At 40.2% G+C, this 24,266-nt stretch overlaps 1 protein-coding gene across 1 annotated transcript; it reads right to left on the reverse strand.

The window, feature by feature from the left end:
• Positions 1-813: 813 nt before the first annotated feature.
• RP2 (RP2 activator of ARL3 GTPase) lies at positions 814-19,282 on the reverse strand. Its single transcript, XM_026109002.2, has 5 exons — positions 18,955-19,282; positions 9,534-10,199; positions 7,793-7,907; positions 6,517-6,602; positions 814-3,549 (listed from the first exon to the last, which is right to left on the reverse strand). The coding sequence occupies exons 1-5, from the start codon at positions 19,084-19,086 to the stop codon at positions 3,466-3,468; spliced, it is 1,083 nt and encodes a 360-aa protein (XP_025964787.1). The 5' UTR covers positions 19,087-19,282; the 3' UTR covers positions 814-3,465.
• Between the last annotated feature and the right edge of the window lie 4,984 nt (positions 19,283-24,266).

Here is a 24,266-nt window from a genome sequence, read left to right on the forward strand (position 1 = left end):
ACTAGGCAACTCAGAAGCAACTGGGTTATAGGATTTTTAAAACTAAAATTGTAAAATAGTAACTAAATGTAAGCCAAAAGCTTTTACTCTTTAAAACCATAATTAGGTTCAATAAATTAAAAGTTACATTGATACAGTACTTTATGTCCTAAGTAAACATCCACACTACATGAAAGTTATTCTACACTGTCTCTAGCTGGAAAACTTTCTTTCTGACCATTTTAAAGCTGAACCCTGGAAATTTAATGTTATGGATACCTGTTTTCAGGCATCCTTAGATCTTAAATAGAATACATAAAGGAACTATTTTCTGAATGAACAATTCTACTAGTGTAGCTACCACAGTTCATTTTTGGTGTGAGCACATCTCTAGCATGCATCTAATATCCAAAGACGTAAACACAGGTAAAAAGCATAACTCTTACAAAAAAAGAGACACACACACACCCCAAGAGCAAAAACACATATACACACATATCAGGAAGATGTGCTTTAGCAGTCTCCATCCATGAAATCTCTGCACTTGTATCTCTACAACTTGATATAAGAATACCTTCCTGCATATTTTACTAGAAAAACTGCACTGTAAAGTTAATCATATCCTCAGTGACTCTGACAAAAAAACCTCTGCTTTCAAAAATTCATCTTTTTCAGAGGAGTGGGCGATGGCAGAGAGTTAATGTTTATTTTCAATTAGCTAAGAGTCTCTGACTAGCTAAAGTTCCTGTTTAAACATGAATTCAGTTTTAATATTAAATATAATTATGTTATGCAATAATTTACAATTTAAAAAAAATCTTCCAGAATCCAGGATTTAGATTTTCAATGTTTATTATGAATCACATTCACAGTGCAAGGCAAATTACATAAAAAGGTATACAACAAACATACAAAGACTACATAAAGCACATACCATTCTGTAATACATATGATAACCAATGTAAGCTTATTTAGGCTAGAAGTTTTCTTAATTCTTGCTAGCAAGAAAGTCAAAAGATAAATAAGTGGATTGAGGAACTTTTTTTTAATTCAAATTTTATCAAAAATCCCTTTACATTGGTAAGTATGCTGTTGATGTAAAAAAAAAAAAAAGACACCATGCTCTTCTTTTTTTTTGGGGGGGGGGTAGAAATGTGTTCTCTGTTTAAAGCCCAGGTTAACAGTCAATTAATCATCTTGTCCTCCAATAAAGATGGCCACAAAAATCCATTTAGCACTTTCTTTCCTGATCAAGTTGAAGATACCAAAAAAAAAAAAAAAAAAAAGCCACCCTATAACATATATATAATGTGTCATCAGTAAGCTTGGACATATCATATGCAAAAGTTTAGAGACCGCGATGGTCCAGTATACTTACTGCTTAGAGAAATTACACAATGACAGTTTTGAAATACATTACACAATTCTAATGTACTGTCAATATCAGAAAAACACATTTACTGTATGTACCTAGAATAACTCCTGCAGTGTTCACTGACAGCTTCTCCTAATATTTAGTAGACTGATCTAATATTTTAGCTGTTTTCACAGCCTGCCCTCACACTGTGTGTGTGTGTGTGTGTGTGTGTGTGTGTGTGTGTGTGTGTGTGTGTGTGTGTGTATAAAACCCTAGCTGACTAAGTGCAAATACAAGTGGTAATTTCTATTACCAATCAGATTTTGGTGCCAATTTGATCTTATTTCATTCTGTCAAGTAAAGACATTTCATGCAAGTGACATTTTTCTGACCTTTGGTATGCTAATTGTTTAGTGACTTCAGGAGATACTCTTTCTTATTTAATCTATACATAATTTTAGTATGAGGTCCTACGGACATATTCTTGATACATAGTTTAAGGGCATGCATTTGCCTAGAGGAAACAAAATGACAACTCAGATATCTCTTGGGTATGACAGAATTATGAATTTCAGAGGAACAGACAGACTCTTTCATGTGGTAAATCCTAAAAAGAAAAAAAAAAGAAAAGAAAAAAAGGCATTTTCAGCAACCCACTCTTGGAGTTCTAGAGCAGAAAAACCAATGAGTCAAGAGACTCACTTGCAGTTAAGGTGCAAGGGACCTTACCTTTGAATGGATGACCCTAATGAAGAAATTATTGCTTTAGCAACTCAACACAGCCCAAGTGTGTTCAATGAATTGTAAAGGCTACATAAACTGGCAAGCCACCATTTCAATTAAGAAATGCAGTACCTCTGAACACACAACCTGTTGAAGTATTACAGAGGGCATGTAAACCCAGACATAAAGTTTAAGTTCCAGCAGAAAATCACCAAGGATCTAAAGTGCTCAAAGAAGTCAGGTATTTCATATCTATATAGACAGACAGATATGCATAACAGTATGCACTATATAGCAATAAGCATCCTTATTGATCACTATTCGAATGCATCTCCTAAAATGCTAGTAGCACTTCCTTAGTCTGTTTTTCGGAATTAATCCAAAATTAGTTTTACAGCACAGTGTAATACTTTACAGCCAAATTTTCAGTACTACTACTGAGTGTAGAACCCTTCTCCTTCGGGATGGGGGGGGGGGGGGGAAACAAAAAAAACACCCACTTTTCTAAAGCCAGAGCCCTTCTCTGATGCCAGGCTGCTATATGTCCCTTGCAACAAACAAGGATGTTGCTGGTGTCTCGTTACTCTCGAGTCTAAGGGAACCTCATGTATATCCCATACATTACTCAGAAATACCACAGGCATCTATAATACCAGACCAGACCTGAAAGGAACCTTACAGCATCTTCTGCAGAGCACTCAAGCTCAAAATTCACCTTGGAGCACAAAAGCCTAGGAAGAGTTTGCTTCTCAGAATGCTGTTATGACAGCCCTCAGCATAAATGCTGCTGCAGACAGCTTCACTGAATAAAGATGCTGAAGCAGAATAAACCAAATGTACAGTTTATAAGAGGGTAAGTCACACATTGCTCCTGAAAGCGTGCTATAAAAGCATTTCAGATTAAGCTTTCAGAAAAAGTCATTGACTACAGCTTCCTCTCTGGCCCCCAATGAAGACAAATTTGCATGGGGGAAAGTTTTGAACAGTAAGTTTCACACAAATGCACTTTCTATACAATGTCTCTGAGTTAAGTAGTTTACAATTACTAATGCATCAAATGTGGACCAGCACTGCACTTTTCAAATATGACTTACCATTAGATATTGGTAAGAAACACTCAAGTGTCAATGAGAGAAAGAAATCACTGTAAAGTTGAGAGAAGTCAGAGGAAAAAAAAAGCCTCCACAGTTTTTGGAGTTGAAATGTAAGTATCAAACAACATACATGAGGAGCTATACCATTTACTGTAGTTCATGTAATACGGTATTAAAGTCACCAGTAGCTTTTATAAACGGGATATAGAAGCAATACAAAACCAAATGAGAAAACTTTTCTTATACTACTGCAATATTCAAGTCAAGCGACATCCAAGTGCTGGGACAAACCATACGTGAACATGTTAGACTTCACATTCCCATCTGCATGTCAGCAAAGTTGTAGAAATTGTCTACATCTTGAGACGCTGATGCCTTGCTCTCCGATACAAAAACCTATTTTATTAAACAAGGAAATAGTTATGCATTGCTAACAAACAAGTTCAAGTAGTCTTTGTTTATTCAGAGCCAGTAATGATTCTTTTTACTTTCACGTGTTTCCTGAGAGGCACAACTCTGTTAATTTCTGTCATGTTTTAGAATAGTTTTGGAATGCTGAGCCCTGATGCACCCTGTGTTATGGTGATTTGTCCTAGCAAACATGCTGGCTCCAGTAACCTCGCCTTCCGCTGATGGGAATTAAAAGATTTAGGCTGGACTATTTAGAGGTCACAGCTTCAGCTACTGCCCAGTTTGATATATTTTGCTTGGTAAAGTCAAACTCTGTCAAGAAAAGAAATAATAAAACAAAACAAATAAACCACCACACATACATACCACTTTAAGCTACCATGAAACTTTCTTTTAACAGAAACACAAAACATGTAGGAAAAATTCCCTTGCACTACTTTACCACAAGTTTACAGTTGCTTGTTCTTCAGATATCTTTTTCCTAAAATAACATTGATAGCATTTATGTTTTGTGGAATTGATCAATGTATGTAGAAAGTTCTAAATGCTACAAAATCATCTTCGAAAGCTTTTAGCAAATTAGCTAGATGCCTTATACACTGCCCAAATAGTTCAACGTAACAGTCAGCATTGTTAAGGCTGTCCATCAGTCTCACTGTTAACACTCTCAACATGCAAGTGCTGTCCTCAGTCAAAATTTAACTTTGAGTCCTGCAGCTTGGGGGAAATTCAGATATTCTCACTTAGCACATTATTTGTACATCAGACTGAACTGTTCCAAAATACATTGGAACTGCAGAAGTTATTCCAGATAATCATGCCCATACGATCACTACTTTTCTGGTTTAGCTCAGAATACCATATAGATGTAAATTGGAACAGTTGCTTTAATTGCTTCACTTAAACCATGTTTTAAGATGAATATCCTGTCATCCAGCAAATTTTTGATTTCAAAATAAAAAGATTATTTTAACTCAAAGCAAACAGTTTCCCAGACTATTGTTTGGAGGCTTGGTAGACTTCTGTTAGTAGACGTTCAAGTCCCCTCAAAGTATTTTGGCAGTAGTTTGATGTGACAATGATTTGTACCATAGTCATAACAGTTCAGTACCTTCTTTCACTATCCTTCCCTCCCAGCATATCACAATTTTCATTTTGCAGAGGACTTTATGTGTAAATGAGGAGGCAGAGAAACAGTACAAAAAAGACACACACACACGAACTGCAGAAGATCATACCAGAAAGAGTATCAGAGGTAAAGAGTGCAGATCTATCTAGTCTGCAGAAATAGGAAGTCCACCGAAGTGTGAAGCCTAGAGGTCTCCTTTTAACACACTGTTTTTACCAAGCAGCTCCAAAAGCTGTTGCTGTATTATTGCTGAAGAACTTTTCCACCTTTACTACAGTATATAGAGTGGTTAAAACAAGCTTATTAACTGATCGAGTTAATCACTTTTAACAGTGGTTTCAAAGGCAAATGTAATGACCCACTCAAAATCAGATTACTATCCTGCAAAATCTTACAGGATAGGTGTTTTCCTAAGAGCTTTTGTTTTTTCTTGATCAGGGATACTCATGATTCTTTCCAAGCACTGTAACAGCTCTCAAATAGGGTAAGGGCAGGCAATAATGAAGTGAAAACATTTTACAGAGCATTCCTGAAACTTCCAGTAGCAATAAGTCTGAAGTTTGTTACTCTCTAAATTACTTCTAGGGAATTCAGTGTTATGACAACACATGCCACTCCTTTCAGTGAAAGTATAGAATTCTACTTGCCCTAATAATTAATAGCAATTCAGCTTTTGAATAGAGAAATTCAGATCTAAGAGAATAATCAGTGAATATCAGCTTTGTTTAGTATGAAAAAATATGCCAAGCTCACTAAAAAATGCTAACCTCAATAAAAAGAGTCACTGTAGATGCCTTCCTTCTTAAAGAGGCCATTTTTATGTTAAGACTTGCAGTGATGACTTTTGGGTCATAGGAAAGAATCAATAACATCACAAGACTCTCCAGGTTGTAGTTCTAGTATTCTCCAGACTCGGAGATCCAAATTAAGGCCTGTTACACAACAGGTGTTTGCTGATGCAATAGCAAATAAGAAAAAGCAAGTGTTAGCTGCATTTAAGATGACTTCTTACAAGAGAACTGTTTTCCAGAAACTGGATGAGCTAACTCCTGGCGTAATTAATTCTTTTGAGAGGAACGGAAAGATAGCAAGTAGCTCCTCACTGTATGTCCCAAATATATGCTAGCCTGCTTGAACAGCTCCCTGAAAGCCAAGGGTTTAATCACTCTCCTGTACCAGGAATGCTTCTTTGGAGTGCTCTAGTTGTTTCAAGACACTTTCTGAAATCCATTGCCATTCAAAGAAATGGGACAGCAAGCAAACAGGAGGTGTGGTATAAGGAAGCTACACTAAAACAAGCTTACAGAAGAGGAAAGCAATATACCTTTGAAGGCATACTGCAATATCCTTCACGGCAAAAGTAAATCTTGAAAAAAGTTCAAATCCAATCATATTTTTGTCAGGCTTTAATAGACTAGAACATCACAAAGGAGACTTTAGTATAAGACTCGCAAGCCGAGTTTGTCCTACTGTAATTATACAACTTGCTTTTCCCTATCATGAAGGATAGCAGTTTTCAGTGGAAATTTTTATCCCTCAACAGATATGGGGATTTAATATTCTCTCAACTTTCTAGGGAAATTCTTCGATCTCCTACAAGTAAAATTGAGCTTTGAGTAAAAAAAAAAAAAACAAAAAAAAAAAAAAACAAAAAAAAACACCAAACCCAAAAAACCCAAAAAACAACCCACACCCTAGGATATTTAGATTTTGCTATTCAGAACCTTAAAAGAGCATTCAATACATCAAAACTACAGCTTGAACATGAAGTATTCTAGGTGTTCTGTAACATTCTCTGCTGATACAACAATACAGCAACTTACCTTGGTTCCACTGAAAACATCGTTTAGAACGCTCTGACATCCTTCCACAGCACCATCTCCACTGAATTCCAAAGCAACTACAGGGCCTAGAAGATAGTTTCATTTAGAATCAATACTACTTTTAAGCTTGATTTTTAAAATGTTGGATTTCTCTCATCCCTTGGGCAATTATGAAGTTTGCAGGATGGATTTCATGGTTTTTGCCTGAGCAGCCATAATACAGGATAAAGAATTAAAAACACTTAACCACAGCTTTGAAGTACAGTAGTTATCTGAAAAGAAAATATTTGCAATTCCATGCTCATTTCTGCAGAGGCTCTGGCAGGTTTCCAGTTTTATTTCTTGAAAGACAGCAATGGCACAAAAACGCTGAAGAGTGGAGGGCATCATGGAAGTGAGTCAGAATATACTGTTCAAGTAGTGAGCCATTTCACAGACATCTAGAGTAGGACTGAGTCATTCAGGCATTTTTGCCTCCATCCCAAGATAGCAAACAACCTGGCTTTTAGACCTGTTCGCACCTGTTGTTTCCAGATCCCCTTTCTCTGGTTTCACTCTGAACATGTTATTTCCTCCTACATAAGTGCAAAATAGCCCTCAAACTAGCCTGTCATCTGATAAGTACAATAACTTTTGTTCTATTCTTGCAATGAATATCATAAACCTTTATGCTATTATGAAAAAAACGGCATGTTGCTACTAAGTTTGGGAGCATGTATTAAGCTTTAGCATATAACAGATGGCAAGATGTCAGTACTTCTACAGGAAGAGACAAAAACCGATTCCAGTCAAACTGAAGAAAAAGCTTTTGAAGTATTTTGACAGTACACCAATTATAAACAGGAACTTAACGTTTGCCTGCATTATTCACATCATCCTTAACTTGCTTGAACAAGCACACAGAAATATTGAACACATGGATAGTTCATCAGCAATGGTGATAAGCTAGAAAAATTTCAGTTCTAAAAGCACGAACTTTTTTTCGACTGCCCAGACAGATCTGCACGTGCCACAGCTCCCAAGCTGCACAGTTGGGCCACTAGAGGTGGGGGGCAGAGCCACAAAGTACACACAGATTAGCTCATTCCTGAAGCTTTCAGGAGTCCACTTCAGTCAAGGCCTGACTGAAGCTTCCAAGATCCATCTTAACTGGCTTTACACTACATCCTTAAAACCATGCATTTCTCCCTTGCTCTCCTTTCATCTGAAGAACTCTCCTTGATACAGACATCTAGCTGTCAGTGGAGAAAGGAAAGAAATGAATACATCAACTTGCCTTTTTCAAGCAGTGGAATGAATTCTGATGCACACTGCTGGAAAACTCTCTGAGCATCCTCTGCTTTCATTGTGACTTCTTTTGTCTGTACCAACTGAAAGCCTTTGCCAGTCATCTGTTAATAGATAAAGAATTAATATTAAAAATGTTTCTAAGGCAGACAGTTTGAGTATCCAGTTTATACTAGAATATACTCATTTTGCCCACACACATTAAAACATACAGCTAAGGGACCACATTTAAAAAAAAAAAAAAACAAAAACAAAAAAACCCACCCTTTGCTTTTCTGCATTTCTGTTTATTTTCATTCCATTCATCCAGATTTTCTCCTCCGCCCTACTGCACTTAATTAGTAAATGTGAATATTTCTCTCTTTTATATCATAGCCCAGGGCTGCATTTTTATCCACAGTCCTTCACAGGCTGAAGCTAATGGCAGTTAAAAGCATTCGGCATCTGGAGTCAGGCAGTTAGTTCTCATTAGTGTGTAATAGTTTAGTCAAGCATTAGCTCAAACTCAGCTATCCATAGCTGATGTCTTCTATTTTGAAAAAAGTTACAATTTTTCAAGCACACAGCTTTTACTTCAAATCTAGTAGGAAACTAAAAGCACATGGAAAAGGAAAAACTATATCAGTATTTCCAAAGCAATCATTAGTCTACGGAGAGGTAAAAGTTTCCCTAGCACTTCACTAACTAGTCCTTTAGAATTTTCTTAGTCCAAATTCCTTAAAGAGCAATGAGTACAGGAGACTACATCTAAAATCCTTTTTACTGTAGCTATTCCTTCTTCAGAGGAAAAAAAAAAAAAAAAGCACCCCATAAGTACAGTTATCTCCCTTCACTCAAATAGTTGTTAGCAACTCAGCTCTGTTAAAAAAAAAATAAATAAAATCTAATGGTGGTGGTGGTGGTGGTGGTGGTGGAACAACTAGAGGGTTGGGTTTTTTTTTTTTCCCCCCTCTCCAAGAAGCTGTTAAAAATCCAAGGGAAGGAGCTCCATCAGCTGTTCCGTTGATAATACAACACTGGGGTCAGCAGCTTCTGCAGATGCTTCTGTCAGAAGCCACAGCTCTTAGTTATTGGTTGACTCTCATCTCTCCATAGTGTCAAGAGCAGCCGCTGCTGCATTTTAGCCTCAGTAAAGCCCAAACACAGCCAAGCTTGGGAGCTCCACCAGCTATCTTGAATGATCAAAGACACCTGACCGGCTGTGTCAAATATTCAAGATGCTGCCTCTTCCAGAAAAAAATTCCAGCACTGGGTGGCAAGGGGGGCACAATAGAGCATGTTACTCTTGAAAGTCTCACAGTATCTGCTAATATTAGTAAACCTTTCAGGCCAGACTGCCTTGCTAGCTATGACTATGGGGTCAATAAGCTAATGAGCAAAATGGCTATACCCCTTTTACAAGCATTGCTGATCATTTATTTTAAATTTGTCTGATTTTATCAATCAAAAACATGTTTTCTTCAGTATAACTTTGGTGTGCTACGCTGGAAAAATACACTGAAAATGTCAAAGGAAACACGTCAATCACAAGATGTCAGCTCTAAAACTACTGTTTTATCAAATAAGCTCCATTCTCTTACCTTGTTTTAAGCATAAAAAAACCACAGTTGATCAGTGTAGTTAGTGGCCATGTAGAACCTCAGCATTTTCACTACAGTAAGCATCAAGGTTACACAGAGGAAAGTTCGATTAGAAATTCAAGAAGCTGAACACAGAAAAAGGTCACTTACCTCATCAATTAACTTTCTGGCATTTGCAGTCGTGTAGTCACCAGCAAAAAACACTGCCAAACATGATTCATCACTGCTTCTCTGTCTCCGCCCTCGAGTTATTGGTATTATGCTCCTCATAGCATCTGTAGAAACTCTGACAGCTTTCAGATCTTCAGAACTCGGCAGAGGAACATAATCTTGAACTACAGCATTCTCTGGCAAAAGCCCCCAGTTATTTTCTCCTGACAGAGGGGTAAAGTCATGGATGTTGCTCCACGTGTTATTGAAGATACTCAGTCCAGCATCTTTGAATTGTAAAGCAAGCTCAGGATAATAGTACTGGAAACAGCCAAATTTCATACCCGTGGAGGACTCAATAATGGGTTGCGTGGCACAACACAAGAATACCTCCAGCCTTCTGCAGTCCCGACTACGAAACTGTTGGCAGGCCACTATGCATTTACAATCTTTGCAGTCACGGAAGAAAACACTGCCTTTTATTGGTCCTAGAAAGATTTGGCAGTTTATACAGTCATCAATAGTGATTGTAGCAGAATGATCAAATATGTAGATACTACAGTTCTCACAGTCCTGAATGACAAATTGTTGCCCTGCTACTTTTCCAGGCAGTCGACCCACAGTTTCACCTTTAAGTCCAGAAAACGTGTAGTCTTTCGGGTCAATCTAAAGGAGGAAGAAGAAGCAGAAAAAAAAAAAAAGTAAGTGAAAGTCTTCACATACGGAGAATATTATAATGCTAAATGTTAACCTGTTTACATTAACTGTATTATATGTTACAGAATTGTACAGGATAGCCTTCCAGAAAACTCTTCAAAGAATAACCAGAGCGATAAAATCCAGAAAAGCTTTTAGCTAAGCTACTGGAGCATGCAGTAGCGAGGTACAACAAAGAGCTAAGGCTAAACTTCTCAGGTACACCAGAAAAAGCCCAACTCAGTTTGTCCTCTCATAAGCAAAGAGGGAAAAAGAAGGTAGCTTATGCATTACTGTAGTAACTGGGTATTACTCTTAGCCCTGGGTATTTCTGTAATAGCATTACTACTATAGTAACAGTAATAATGAATTGGCTTGCATAAGTAAAGATTTCGAAAGCTTGAGGCACATAGTACTTTTCAGCTTTCTCGGTCTTAATTGACCACACCAACATGCCGCAAGGAAAGCTTGATGACTTTAAGCTGTATCTCCTTTACTATGCTTGCAAGCTACAAACAGCTTGCTTATCTACGTGACATCATTATCTTGTGTCAACAGCTAAGAAATTCGGGGGCTAACAGCAATGAGACTGTTAAAGCTATGAACAATTAAGCAAACATTCACAGTGCCGGTGTAGAGCCCTCTCCTCCTCTACTCCCCAGCCCTCCTCCACGCAGGAGGAACAGCTGAAGGAGACTGTTGCTTTCTCTAGGACTTGCTGGGACAGCGACTGAAGGCTACACAGCATGAGAGATGGTCTATGATACAGGTGGACAGCATGAATACAGCAGTTGGTGTCATAACACTGAAGGAATCTGACTTGGATCATTTTTAGTTGATGAGAGTCGAGACAATTATGTTTCCAAGAGCAGATTTTACTCTGCCCCCTTGTGAAAGTTTATTAAAATAGCACTTACAATTGTTCGAGTACCTATCACAGGAATACACTGAAGTAGTCTAATACAAGATCACTTCAGAAACTTCTCTGATTACCTAGTACAGCCTGAGGGCTCTAAAGCTTACTGCATTGTAAGCAGTGTTAGTGCATTACAACAGTGCCAGTACAGTCCAGTTTATGAAACACTCCTCCTCCCCAATATTCCAAACATACAGAAGAGATCAGAGACCAGAAAAAAAAAAGTATAACCCAGGTTAGGCTAGCACCAGACATTCACTAAAACAGCTCAGTCTGAGTAGTTTTTGTCCAGAACAGCTAAACCTCGAAGCCTTTACTATCTGATAAACCACAGTCTTTGGAAGTATCCAGAAAGTTAGTTTGTTCAGTGCTGACATTGAAAAGGGTTTTATAGCAAGTAAGAAAGAGACATATAAGAATGTAGGCCAGCAACACGTAGAGGAGCTTACCCTTGAAAAAACTGGGGGGTTTTGGTGACAGATTATGTCTTGTTTATAAGCTTTGTACACAATATATTTGGCCTCCCGAGACAAAAGTATCAGTCTGCAGCTGATGAACCTTGCCAATAAAATGCAAGTTTAGACCATGAAGACTGCTTCCTAGAAATCTCCTCCTCAGTCATGTTCACTATCACTAGTACACACCAAGGAAAGCTGGATGGAAGAGCTGCAGATAAAATTGGGAGACTCCAATGATATTCATTATAGCACTGAGATTCAGCTACACTGTATGGTTAGGATTCAAACCCTTTAAGAACTTTTATGTGGTGTTATTATTTGACCCATTAGGGACTCTCAGGATGTTCAGAAAATGTAAAAAATCAAAATTAAATTTATTACACTTTTCCCCTAGGCATTTTTACACACATAAGCTTTATAACCTTGGGAGACAGACTTACTGCCTCAGAAACATGGCACAGAAGAACAGTTATGTCTCTTAGGAAGGAGACATTAAAAGTTGCTGGAGCTTAAAGTGTATTTGAAACTGAAAGCTTAAGTATGTGCTTCTAAATCAGTCTGTTCTAAAAGCCTCTGAAGCAGCACTGCTTCGTCCTACGCCGAGGTCTTTAGAGAGATGTGTGAAAAATCAACTTCACCTTCCAATTTTAAGTAGGCCTAGATGAAAAACACTGGTTAGCCAGCTAACTCACAGGTTACAGGCAGTCCCAAACGAGTGCTTGAGAAAAAGAGCAGTATTTCAGTTTGACAATAACCTGTACCGATTAGAACTGAATGAAAAACATCAGTTTATTTCCAGATTCAAGAGCTCAATTTAATTTCCCCTACATGAATTAAGAGTTCTGTACTGATGCAACTCTTACTTCCGAGTTTGTTCACTATGCTAGGGAGTTTCCTAATTTCCTTTAGTTTTGCTCTGCAGTTTTCCTTTTAAAGACTAAGGTTATTCACTGACAGGGCCATACAGACTAGAGGGACTGAGTGAAATGGACATTAGCACTCCCTCCCCACTAGGTGATCGCCCCTGACAGTAGGGCTTAACTTAAGGCTATAACATATCCGAATGTTTCACTTCCCCTAAATAAAAGGAACATCTTAGAGGAAGGAGCATCAAGGCACAGCTACAGTCTGCGTTTAGAGGATGCATTCAGCTGCGGTTAATATGCACATCACTGAGTTTCATGCTCAACAGTTCTCAGGTCTACAGATATCACCAACAGGTTAATATTAAAATCACTACATCTACCTTCATTCTCTTGACAGCACTAACTGCTTAAGTTCTGTCTTGGCAACATAGCAAAAAAGCTAGGAAAAACAAACAACTGAAAGATGATAACATCTATAGCCTCATAAAAACCATAACCACAGCTATTTATATTCTCTGCCCACTCATACAGTGTAGCTTTTGTTGTAAAATCTTGAGCATTTTGCAGGTCAGCAGTACAAAAAAAAAAACCCCAATAAAACAAACAAAAACCCCAGTTTGATAATGCATCTATTTCTTATTGCTCACATTCCAATACAACTTCTGAAAACTCGTAGTCCAAATCTACCCATCTCACCCAGACAGATGCTCTACCCCCACCAGCCTTTAATACATTCTTTAAGTCTTTCCCTCCCCCTCCCCCTCCCCCCCCCCCCAAGTCTGGTATAAGTCCAAATGATGACAGTATCAATAGAAGTTCTAATGCTTTCAGCCAGGTTTAGAGTTTTGCATTAATAGATACAAGCACAGTTCAAGAGTTGGAGCCCTCGAACTGAAATACTATGCATAGGTTCAGGAATTACTCCACAAAGTAACCTTAAATTAACCAGGTATGCTGACTCAAAGATAACCCTCACCTGTAGAATATTATTCCCCCTTATCAGAGTTTCAGAAGTCTTATCTTTGGTTATTGACACTGCTGCTATGTCTGTCACAAAGGACTGGAGAGAGAATTGCAAGAAAGAAAGGTGGGAAGCAAAGGCAAACAAAAGTTTGTCATGCTCGCTTTGAGTTCTACCAAATTCTGTTGCAAGGAGTTCAAGGTGTATTAGGCAGTTTCCTTCCTACAAACACTTGGCTCGCAAGGAGGTCAGAGGCCAGACATGAAGGCTGCAGATGAAGTGCATCTCTTTAGCCATTGTGACCCAAATTTACTGCTAACTAGACTAGGCAGCTTCCATTTGGAAGACAACTTATAGGTAACTAGACTCTCTGAATTTTCAGTGGCAGCAGTCCCCAGATACACCAAGGATCCCAATGGCTCCTTGAATGCTTTTTGGTATGTGTTCATGTCCTGACAAGACTTTTTCACCTACTTCATCAGGAAAGGAGTCCTAGTCAGCAATGATATACCACCACAAATAGGAGGAGGCGCTGCAGTTCCTACCGGATTATGGTTCTCCCCTAGTTATGTGTGTCTAGCCTGGTAAGGGAATGCTAATTTTTAAAAGTCTTCCTAAACCACTGACACTGAGGGTCTTTTCTCTTAAATATTTTCCAAGTTATTCCCTACTTCTCTAAATCACAACAGATGACAGTTCAGCTAGAGACTCATATACAGTTGAAGATGTACAAGAGCTGGCTGCTGACACAGTGACATTAAAAGCTGCAGATAAAGTAGGCACACAAACTTAAGAGGCTTTTTTGTCAGTAGGGGAGTTATCAGGAGAGGAAATAAGCAAGAAAAGTGTGTTTCCAGGCCTAGCCACTTCTGCATATTCATACCTGTGGGACTGGTGCCCTTCAGCGCTGAATTGCAACATCCTCTGGAGAATGTCTGTCTAAGTTGCTTACCTCTAGCAGATTTCTAGATTCTTAAGCAGCAAGAAAAGGTGGAAAGAGCAGCAATACTTACAAGTCTCAGACGTTAGCACACAGTTTTTGTCTTGCAGCATCTCTGCTTACTTTGACTCAGTTCTTCATAGCCTTCCCCCTCTTTCAGGGTACTAATAGCTGTATAAATCAGTTGTCCTCATACTTTCCTGAGCAATGAACCATTGCCAAATACTTCAGATAGGGAAAGAGGAGGAAGAAAGGAAGAGCTACCACACCTATAAACAGTTTTAATTGAAGACACTGTTTAATATGAACTATAGACTGTTTCACAAATTGATGCATTGCATCAATGAGAAATACTGCAGTAGATCTCCTGCTGCATATGGAAGCATAAGGGAGATGCATCAGTTTTAAGCACAAAATATTTCACAGTCTAGTTAGGAAGAAAAAAGAAAAAACAAGTTAAATGTGATTTTTTTCTATATTCATCCATAAAAATGGATAAGTAAACTAGACCTAGACAGTTCAAGTTGTCCATGCCAGCTCAGACCATGCCAGCAAAATCCTCAAGTGTAAGGTAAGTAACAAAAAGACTATGTATGTTTAATGTGGAAGGTTAAAACCCTATCTCTTCTGTTTGAATACAGCCATCACAGCCAGACAGTCTGTCCCACAACACACAACTATCATTGGAAATTAGACCTTATTGTGCTTCCTGTCGACTAAGGCAGTTTAGTTACAAGTTAATAGATTTGCAACAAAGTCTTCTTTGATTTTTCCTTTTAGAATGAATGCCTGGGAAGGAAAGTCCCTTTAAGCTTTAAAGGATATTGAAACTATAATTTATGTAACCCTGCTTCTCTGAACATGAGAGCAGCAAAAAAGAAGATACAGATTTTTGTGTCTGCAGATCCTTACTTGCACAGAACACAGCACATGGTTACTATCAGCCATCACAAACACAAAAACGCAGTTCCTGCCTGTATGTACCCATGTTCAGTTACTGCTATAGTTATCTTTCTGGCCAAGGATTTAAACAACGTTAGTCACACAGAAGGTAATAAGGCAAAAAAGGAAAAGGGAGATGGATTAGATATGTAGTCTCCTGTTCCAGGTGGGATTCCAGCTTCCAGCTGAGGAGGGCTGAGCACCACTGCATTGCTCTCTCACTTGGTCAGAGGAGGACTCGTGACCGCCCAGCAAAGCCAACACATGTCAAGTCTTCAGGATGCAGTGCAGTGATAACAGTCTCTGTAATAAACTGCTCTACTTATTCTTCTGGGCTAAGAATCGCAAAGAAGCAAGAAGCTGAATACTCCTCCTTTTCCCTCCCATTTTTAAGAAGATAAACTGACACTTTGATTCTTGTACTCACCATAAACAATTGTCATACAGTTCTCTTAACCCCAAGGTCAGGAGAAATCACAGAGATCCCAGCAGACAGGTGATGCAATCTAGGTTTGATCAATTTTTTAAATAAACTTAAAAGCACTTCTGTCCTCACTTAAATGACTTCATGTAGAGAACAGAAAAGGCCCCTCAGATGCACATACTTTCCTTAATTTCAATGCAATTATCAGCATATTATAACATTTTGTGGTTAATGGATTTAAAAAAAAAAAAAAAAACACACAATGCTGTCCATTTCCAGGCTTCATACAAGAGTCATATAGCCATAAGGATTTTGCCATATAACTTTTTGGGTAGGTCTACACTAACACATAGTAATGGTAGCATACAGACAATCCTTTGCCACCAGAACATGATTAGTATAGTCTATACTAATGATGCTGTACTTACGAGTGTCAGAACACCACTGTGTTTTTCCTCCAAACCAAGATATACCAGAAGAAATAGTTTTTCCGGTGGAACTGCTCAGGTTCAGAGCTTCTTCTAGCACAGTTCTCAGCTCAAAGTCACCTCTCTTCAAAGCCCTAACAGACAAGCATGCTCACAAGTATGCCTATATTTCTTTACCTACAATAAGAGCACCAGCATGGCATTGGTTTGCAGGAAGACAACTGGAATCTATAAGCAGCAAGACCTACCAATTGGTAAAAATATACAGAGAATACCTTGTAAGAACTGTAGACAATTGTCAGCTCTGCTTGCAGAGCTGCACTATATAACCAAAAATGCACCACTGAAGAGGACAGCCTGAAATTAGAAACCTAAATTTTGAACTCCCCCATCCAGAGGGTGCATTGACACATTATTAAAAGTTACAGGAAAGGAACATCAGAAGACTGCTAGCAAATCTGTTGACAGAGTTGAGGTTTTCAGAGTTCCTAACATGTATTTGATGTGCTTGACGAACAAAACGGAGTCTTGATTCCACAAGTTTTCCAAATGACTTTGATCTACTTTGTGCACAAATACAAATTTTCAAATGAATAATCTATGATGCATCAGAAATGAGAAAGAATGAGATAATGTAGCACAGACAACACCTAAAGCTGCTCCATTAAAAACAGACATAGTATCACTTAATACAAACCATGACTGACAAATTTAGTATACTAAGTGCTCAGCGTTCCTTGATCTAAGACTAAATGTCTCAGTACTGCTTTCCTGATTTATTGTATTAGGAATACACTCAAAAGCTCACTGAAAGATAAGGCTGCAAAGAGCAACTGAAATTGGCTTAAACATAAAATAACTGTTCTTGAGCTGTATTTTACAACATTAAGCAGCTAATTTGGTGTCTTCTGTAGTTCAGTAGTACAGCCCAAACTCACCAATTCTTCTCCTTTCTAAGTCTCTCTCTATTTTTTTTTTTTTTTTAAACAGAAAGAGGAAGTGCTTGTACACTTAATACATTACACGCTTTTTCCTCCCCGCAGAAACAGATTGTTTTCATTGTAATAACCTGGTCTGTTAGTTTGAACCTACTTATAGCAAGTTAACAGTCGCCTTGTTCTCTGAATCAAGTGCTTCTATGTCCTGACTTTCTTCCTGTTGCAGTTTTAGAAGTTAGCACCACGCAAGTAGAAAGGGGTAAAAAGTCTCATATTAACAAGTTTTAGCTGATGAATTTGCTTGAAAACAAAATTATAGCCTTTCAAATGCTCCTTTATGATACACTTTTGCACAGAGAGAACATTCACTCTGCTGTTCTTGGATATGGTTTCAATAGAGCATTCTCACTGTGAGAATAGTATCCACACAAATAACAGGCCTGTCAGTCCTCCCCTTCTCTTCCTCCAAAGCCATACGGCAAATACCCAGTAAGAAGTCAAAGCAACAAGCCCAGCACAGATCAACTTCCTTCATCCTTAAGGAACCGATTCCTCAGGGCCACGTGCACACTCTCTTGCTCGTCTCCAGCAGATCTCATCTTAATCTACTTGAAAGACTTAAATGAAATCCTAGAGCACCTAGCCAGTATAAAAAACAAGCAAGCTAAGTGCTCAAGCAAGTGTGCACATTTTCTTTTCTATATTCCTTTAAAAGGTGGCCTAAAGGGGGTTTTTTTTGGGGGGGGGGGAGAGGAAGGAGGGGGTCTGTTAAAAGCACATAAGCAAAGTTTTTTGGCTGCTCTATTTTCTCCTTCCCCCACACAGGTCTGGTAGAGACTAGAGAACTAGTAGGATTATGATGTCACAGCTTTTAGGAAGAGAAACTTGAGGGTGGAATAAGTATATTTAATTCAGGACTAAGTACTTCCCTTCCTCGGGAAGGATTTGTCCTCACCCGTCACTTCACGGGTTGACTGGCTAACTCTTGTCCTTCCAGCATTTTCCAACACCACCACCACAAACAGGAAGAGTACTTTAACAGTACCGATAGTCACAAAGCAGCAAGGCAGTTCTTCAACAGTTTTATGCCTCCACCGAAATCAGAGTTGCGGGTACTTACGCTTGCACAAAAGAGTATGTGCTTATGCTGTTCGGTTACCTGCTAATTGCTATTGTGCTTGTTCGTTAAGATGAAGCACGTACCTAAGGGACTCCAGAGTACAGCAGAAATCCCAAGGGTGAGAAGGTGCAAACTCACTACCTGCTGCGGCTGTCACAGCCCAAGTTCACAGTCAAAGCAAAGGAAAAAGTATAAGCTATCCACACGCGACGCAGAGAGCGGCGTTAGCTCACGGGGAAGACGAAGCAAATACTACCAGGGTGGGACCTGACAGGAAGCAGGCGCTGGCGCGGGACGCAGCTACCTATCGAGCACACCCCCTTTACTTGTACGGTTTGCAACTACTTACTAAAATCCTACGGCTAAATACTTTTATTTTTATTTTTTAAAATGCATTTAGCAGCACAAGCGGGGTCGCAGTGTCGGCACGGCGAGGGGGGGAATCCTCTCCGGAGCGATCCCAAAGCGCTGGCTGCCAGCGGACCCCGCGCGGCTTCCCCGGGGCACGGACCCCCGCCCCCGGGGCACCACGCGGGACCGCGGCTCACGGCTCCGCTCTGCCGCGGACAGAGCTCGCAGCCAAAAAAATATATATATATACACATATATGTAAGGTTTTTTTTCTTCCCTGCTCGCGCCGCAGCCCGCAGAGCCGTCGGGGACCCCGGGGCCAGGGACGCGCCCCGCCTCCCCCCACTGCCACCGGGGCAGCGGCTGCCGCCGGGGCGGTACCTTGGCTCGCTGCTCCCAGCTGTACCGCGGCGCCTTCTCTTCGCCGGCCGCCGCGTCCTGGCTGGCTCCCGCCGCCGTCGCCTGCTGCCCGCCCTGCGCCGGCTTCCTACGCCTGGAGAAGAAGCAGCCCATGGCTCCGCCGCCGCCGCCGCCCCAGCAACCCGCCACCGCGCTCCGGCCGCCCCGCCTCCCCCCGGCGCGCGCCCGCCGGCCGCGGGCACCGGGAGAGAGCGCGGGAGCGCGCGCCGCCGCGCCATCCCACCCGCTTCCGGCCGCTCCCGCGCGCGCGCGCTCCCCATCTCCCGTAGCGACGGCGACACTTCTCCTGCCCCGCCCCGCCCCGGTGACCAACTGTCACTCAGCGGCGGCCGCCGGCCAGCCAATGGGCGCCGCTGGGGGGCCCGTCCCCGCCCCTCCCTGCAGAGGCGCGTCGCCCTTAAAGGGACCGACGGGGGGGGGGGGCCACATCCCGCCTCCCCCTGAAATAGTATACCGGGGGCCGGGGGTGCCCAAGTACGGTCGGTGCCTCCCCACTCCTTATCCAGCATGTGTCCAGCATGCACCCCCCGGCGGAGGGAGCAGGCCCTGGCTTGAGCCGGCACTGGCAGCGGGGAGGGGTGACCCCTCCGCAGCAGGGAGCCGGCGGAGGGGAGAGAGGTAACAGGTTTCGAAACTACCCTGAAAAGGTCAAATGATTGTTGTCTGCGACAGTCCATATTCTGGTTTAATCAGTTAGGCTCCAGAAGTCAGAGGTAAAATGTCAAGTATAGCGTGTAAATACAAAATGACTTTTCACATGTGAAGCCTGAGTTACAGGCAAGCGCGTTGTGCTTTGGGGCACTTCTTCACTGGTGTCAGTGATACTTCTCAACGGAATTTAAATATAGAGAAGATAAGTTCACATTTCGAAAGAGTAGATAAAGAGTAGATGGAAGCTTCTGAGTTGGTTTTTTCCATGCTGTCATGACCAACATACTTAGTCTTGCAAAATCATCAGTCCCATAAAAATATGGGATTTTTATATAGCTACAGTTGATCAAGAGAGACAGGCCTTGGGTTTTATCTCTCAATCAAAACACAGCCTTAAAGCTCCAGGGTGTTTCCTGACACCAAAGCACCATCCAGGCCAAATCAATAAGAAGCATGTGACTTCTTGAGAAATCACATATGTCTAATTCAGCTCTTCATTTTCTATTCATATGCCATCCAGACCCAACCCTCCTGGCTTGTGAGATTCAATGCAGTCATAGCCTGAAGTGTAGCAATACAGGATTGCAATAATATCATCGTCACTAGCAACCATTATTACACTTATTTTAATTTCAAGAAACTACTGTAATTAGTGACTTTCCTCATGGGGATGTTGTGAAACATGTCTAATTATTCTCTTATACAGAGCTTTGTGATTCCCAGAAAGTAGTTTCTAGGTAGCTGCAAAATAAAACATTTTCAGTATTCTGAGGTTTTTTTGTAAAAGAGATTTGGCATATCCATACCTTCTAGGCACATGCTGCTGCAAGGAACATTTTAGACTCCTGTTGTCCCAGGAAGTGTAATGATTGTATTTCAGTAACAAAGGATTCCCTCTTGGGCAGACAGGCAAATAGCGTGCAGGAGCTGGAGCTGTTTCTCTCTATGGGCTGGCTTATATCCCTGCACAGCTTTGTAGTGCCTGCTTACCAGCACGTACAAAGATCCTAGCTTCCTTTTCTTCTCTCATTTGACACTCTGTGTATCACTGCAAAGGTGCAGGCAAGGAGTTATTTCCAGTAAACCTAACAACCTGGAAATCCGCCTGGGTCTTCAGCAGGTAGCATGAGGAAATGGAAGCTCATTGTGTGCACATCTGCATTTCGGTTAACACCAGGCAGAATCAGGTTCTTTCTGTACTTTTGGAAGCTTGCCAGAACACAAAAAGCCAAAGCTTCTCAATCTTTTTACGGGACTCGTATTCTCTGTGTGTCTTACAGCTCTTAAAATCATATAATTGTGACAAAATCTGAGGGATGTCTTTTTTGAAGCAGATTTTTAATCCTGTTGGTGATACAGAAAACCTCAAAAGTATCACCTCTATGAACTGAAAATCAAGAAGATAAGAAGAACATAAATATTAATACGTTCTAAAGGCTCATGTTTTAGGAAGGACCATCTTGTATTTTCTATCAGGAAAGGGTGTTAATCCTATACTTGAGACATTGGCAGCTTATCTAGAATTGGTATAAAAGTTTGAACATGATTCCTAGTTAAGATCAGATTCACCTGCGCTGACACACAAAATTGTGAATTACAAATGAGCCAGATTATACCTCACAGTGGTAATTCCTCATGCAGTATTCAACAAAAGCTAAGGGAAAGATATTTTTACTGCTGGGCTCACTCTCTGAGGCTATGTTTTCACACGCATTTAACACAACTTTTACGAGAAGGCATGCCCTGCCTCCGGCTGCTTATTTAAATCACCAATCACCTATGCACTGGGACAGCACAAATATTTGTACAGACATGTGGTAAACTGGTTTGCTGAACTGATGAATGTGAAAAATAGCCATTTCAATTATACATCTGTGCATTCGAGTCTACACAGACACTCTTTTACAGAGGCAGATGAGAAACGTGCCGAATAATCTCACACAGCAGTCATCACATATTCTGAGACCACACTGGCCTTTTTCGGTCTCTCTTGCAGATTCTCTAATGCCAGAGACTCTTGCCAGACTGAACACCAACAGAAGCTGGCACAGAATTTGAGACAAGGCTGAACAAATAATATGGCTAATTTTGTGATTAAATGTCCTAGAAAAACTGTTTTGCATTGGAATTGGTCATTTTGGACTATCTTCCTCTTGTTTTTTCCCCAATAACATGTGGCTTTCCAGCATCTCCTTGCCTACAGAATTTAGCTGTGGTCATCAATAACTTTGCTCAACCACAATCCTTCTAGCCCACAAGGGAGTGTATTTCCTATAGCTGTCCTTCACAAAGAGTCTGGTAACTTTGATATATATCTTTAATGCTGGCGTTATTTAGGTAGCATCAATGGACAGGTGTGGCTGTGTCCCAGGTTATTGTAAGCTTACATGATATGACAATGTAAAGCACAAATAGCAAAACTGAATAGTTCACATTTGCTAGATTTGTTTGTTTAGAAATGACCTTTCAGAAATGACCAAATTGCCTTCCCTGTAATTATGTCATGCCCACAAATCCTTTTCTATTGCTGGTATCCTAGACAAAGATGAGCTGAGCTCTATGCAGTACATCAGACAGACAGGAAACATACTATTAAAAGTCACTCTTTAAGGGCACTACAAAGAACTACAAGTGGTTTCAGAAGTTTTTTACTGAAGATCTAAATCATCAAAAACTTTTAGAAAGGCATAATTTAAAAATCATTGACCAAATGAATAAATGATTTTAAAGTAGAAAATAATATATTTTATCCTAAAAAGCTGTAGTATATACTCTAGTATCAGGAAAGCATAATGTATGATACAAAAAAAACATATTAATTCTGAACTTTGCCCCAAGCCATCTCTATGGCACAAATTCTGTTGTTGAGAGTGTCATGATCTGTTTAAGGGCTGCTAATGTAGTGACTGTAGCTATTCAAACAGAGCACAATTAACTTTGCAGCTGTAAAGGATCTAGCATATTCTTCTTTAGCATATTACAAATTCACAGGTCCTAAACAAGAGTCTATATCCTAGATCCTTTTTTGTGGTATGAATAGAGTGGCCACAACTTGGGTATTACCCAATATAAACTTTGCCAGAAAAGCTTGTATTCCACCTGAACATCTAATTGAGCCAGGCAAGACTCTTCAGTTTAATGTTATATGCAGATGCAATGTAATGACAATAAAATTTATGGAGTATATTTTTGTGGTTTATTTAATACAACAGCAATTCAAGTAGCAAGCTACAGTGATTCAGCAAGGCATGTATGCACGTGCTAAAACTTACAGATTTCAGCAGGATTTAAGAGCAAAAAGTTAAGCACATAGTTAAAATTAAGATGAGCTTTAACAGTTTCCTAAATTACAGCCCAGAATCCTTTACTTTCTTCCCTGAGCTTAGCTGTCTTTATGGGACTTCCCCCCCCCCCCCCCCCCCCAAAGAACTCCTGTTCCCTTTGTATCCCAGTTAAAACTGGCAAGGCTCGTCTGTCAGCATCTGTCTCTAGTTATTTCTCTTTATCATTTACACAAGTCTTCAGCACCTAAAGTTAAGGGCTGTTCCAAATGTGGGCTCTTAGGAAGCTTTACTCTGTTACAGTCCTGATGTGAAATAGCAAAACCAAGATTACACTGAGTAAAGATTGCTTGCTCTTATCCTTTAATATCTTGCCCTTTTTAGCACCTAGATAACCTTTGGATGGCAGAAGGACAAAGCTTTGCTTGCTTGCTTAGTGTCTGACATAGCATCAACCCTCTTTCACTGCTGATTCAAGCTAATGCTGTGGCATGTGAGCAGGATTGCTGAAGGCTGGGGTACAGACTGTCCTCCTATTTATGTTGCAGCAGAAAGCCAAGGCAGGTAGCTGGAGGCAGAAGGATGTTAATTCGTTGCACAGTTCATCAGAGTTTGTCTATCCAAAGTCTTGTCTTATGTTATTGCATGGTTTATTGATCCTCGTCTAATGTCAAGTTGTTACATTAATTTTGTGGGGTGGCTTTACCCATGGAAGCATATACACTGCCTTCATGTGTGAGAACTGTGGCTGGCTGATGCTCCCAGGGCTACTGGAAAAAAGTAAGAAAAGGATGATCTTCAGCAAAAAATCACTCCAGAAGACATCACTTACCTGGAGCCTTGGTTGAATCCTGGCAAAATATACTCGTGGACTGCAGTTGTGCTGGAATCAGTCATGTAAGTAGCCCTGCTACATTAATTTTAGGTGATTGTGTAGGATCTGTGCTCATGAACAATTTTGTCATACATTTGAGGGGATGAGGAAGAATCTTTATGGAACTTCATATAGATCAGCACAACAATGAGCCAATGAATCAAATCTAAACAACACATTTTAATATTCAGTGTTAAGCTGTGAAAAAGTCGAGATCAAAGGTATTGATCCCTATCAATAGGTATGGAAATCAAGAGGCATGGATACCCCTCGATATCGAGAGGTATCAGTGTCGATGGGCATTGATGCCAACTGATAGCAAAATCCTCCTGAGATCAAAATCTCTATATCTCCCAAGATTGAGAGGTATTGATGCCTATCGATAGGAATTGATATTGATAGGTATTGTTCCCTCATGATACATATACAAATGGATACTCATGGAGGCCTCTTGATATTGAGAATCG

Source organism: Dromaius novaehollandiae, chromosome 1 (assembly GCF_036370855.1).
Source record: "Dromaius novaehollandiae isolate bDroNov1 chromosome 1, bDroNov1.hap1, whole genome shotgun sequence".
Classification (NCBI taxonomy): Eukaryota; Metazoa; Chordata; class Aves; order Casuariiformes; family Dromaiidae; genus Dromaius; species Dromaius novaehollandiae.

Excerpts from the sequence above, each read along its gene's own strand:
- RP2 (XM_026109002.2), bottom strand. The coding sequence starts at position 19,086 with ATGGGCTGCTTCTTCTCCAGGCGTAGGAAGCCGGCGCAGGGCGGGCAG. Across the intron at positions 10,200-18,954 it reads GCTGGGAGCAGCGAGCCAAG|ATTGACCCGAAAGACTACAC; the intron begins GTACCGCCCCGG and ends TTCCTCCTTTAG. Across the intron at positions 6,603-7,792 it reads CATTCCACTGCTTGAAAAAG|GCCCTGTAGTTGCTTTGGAA; the intron begins GCAAGTTGATGT and ends ACTATCTTCTAG.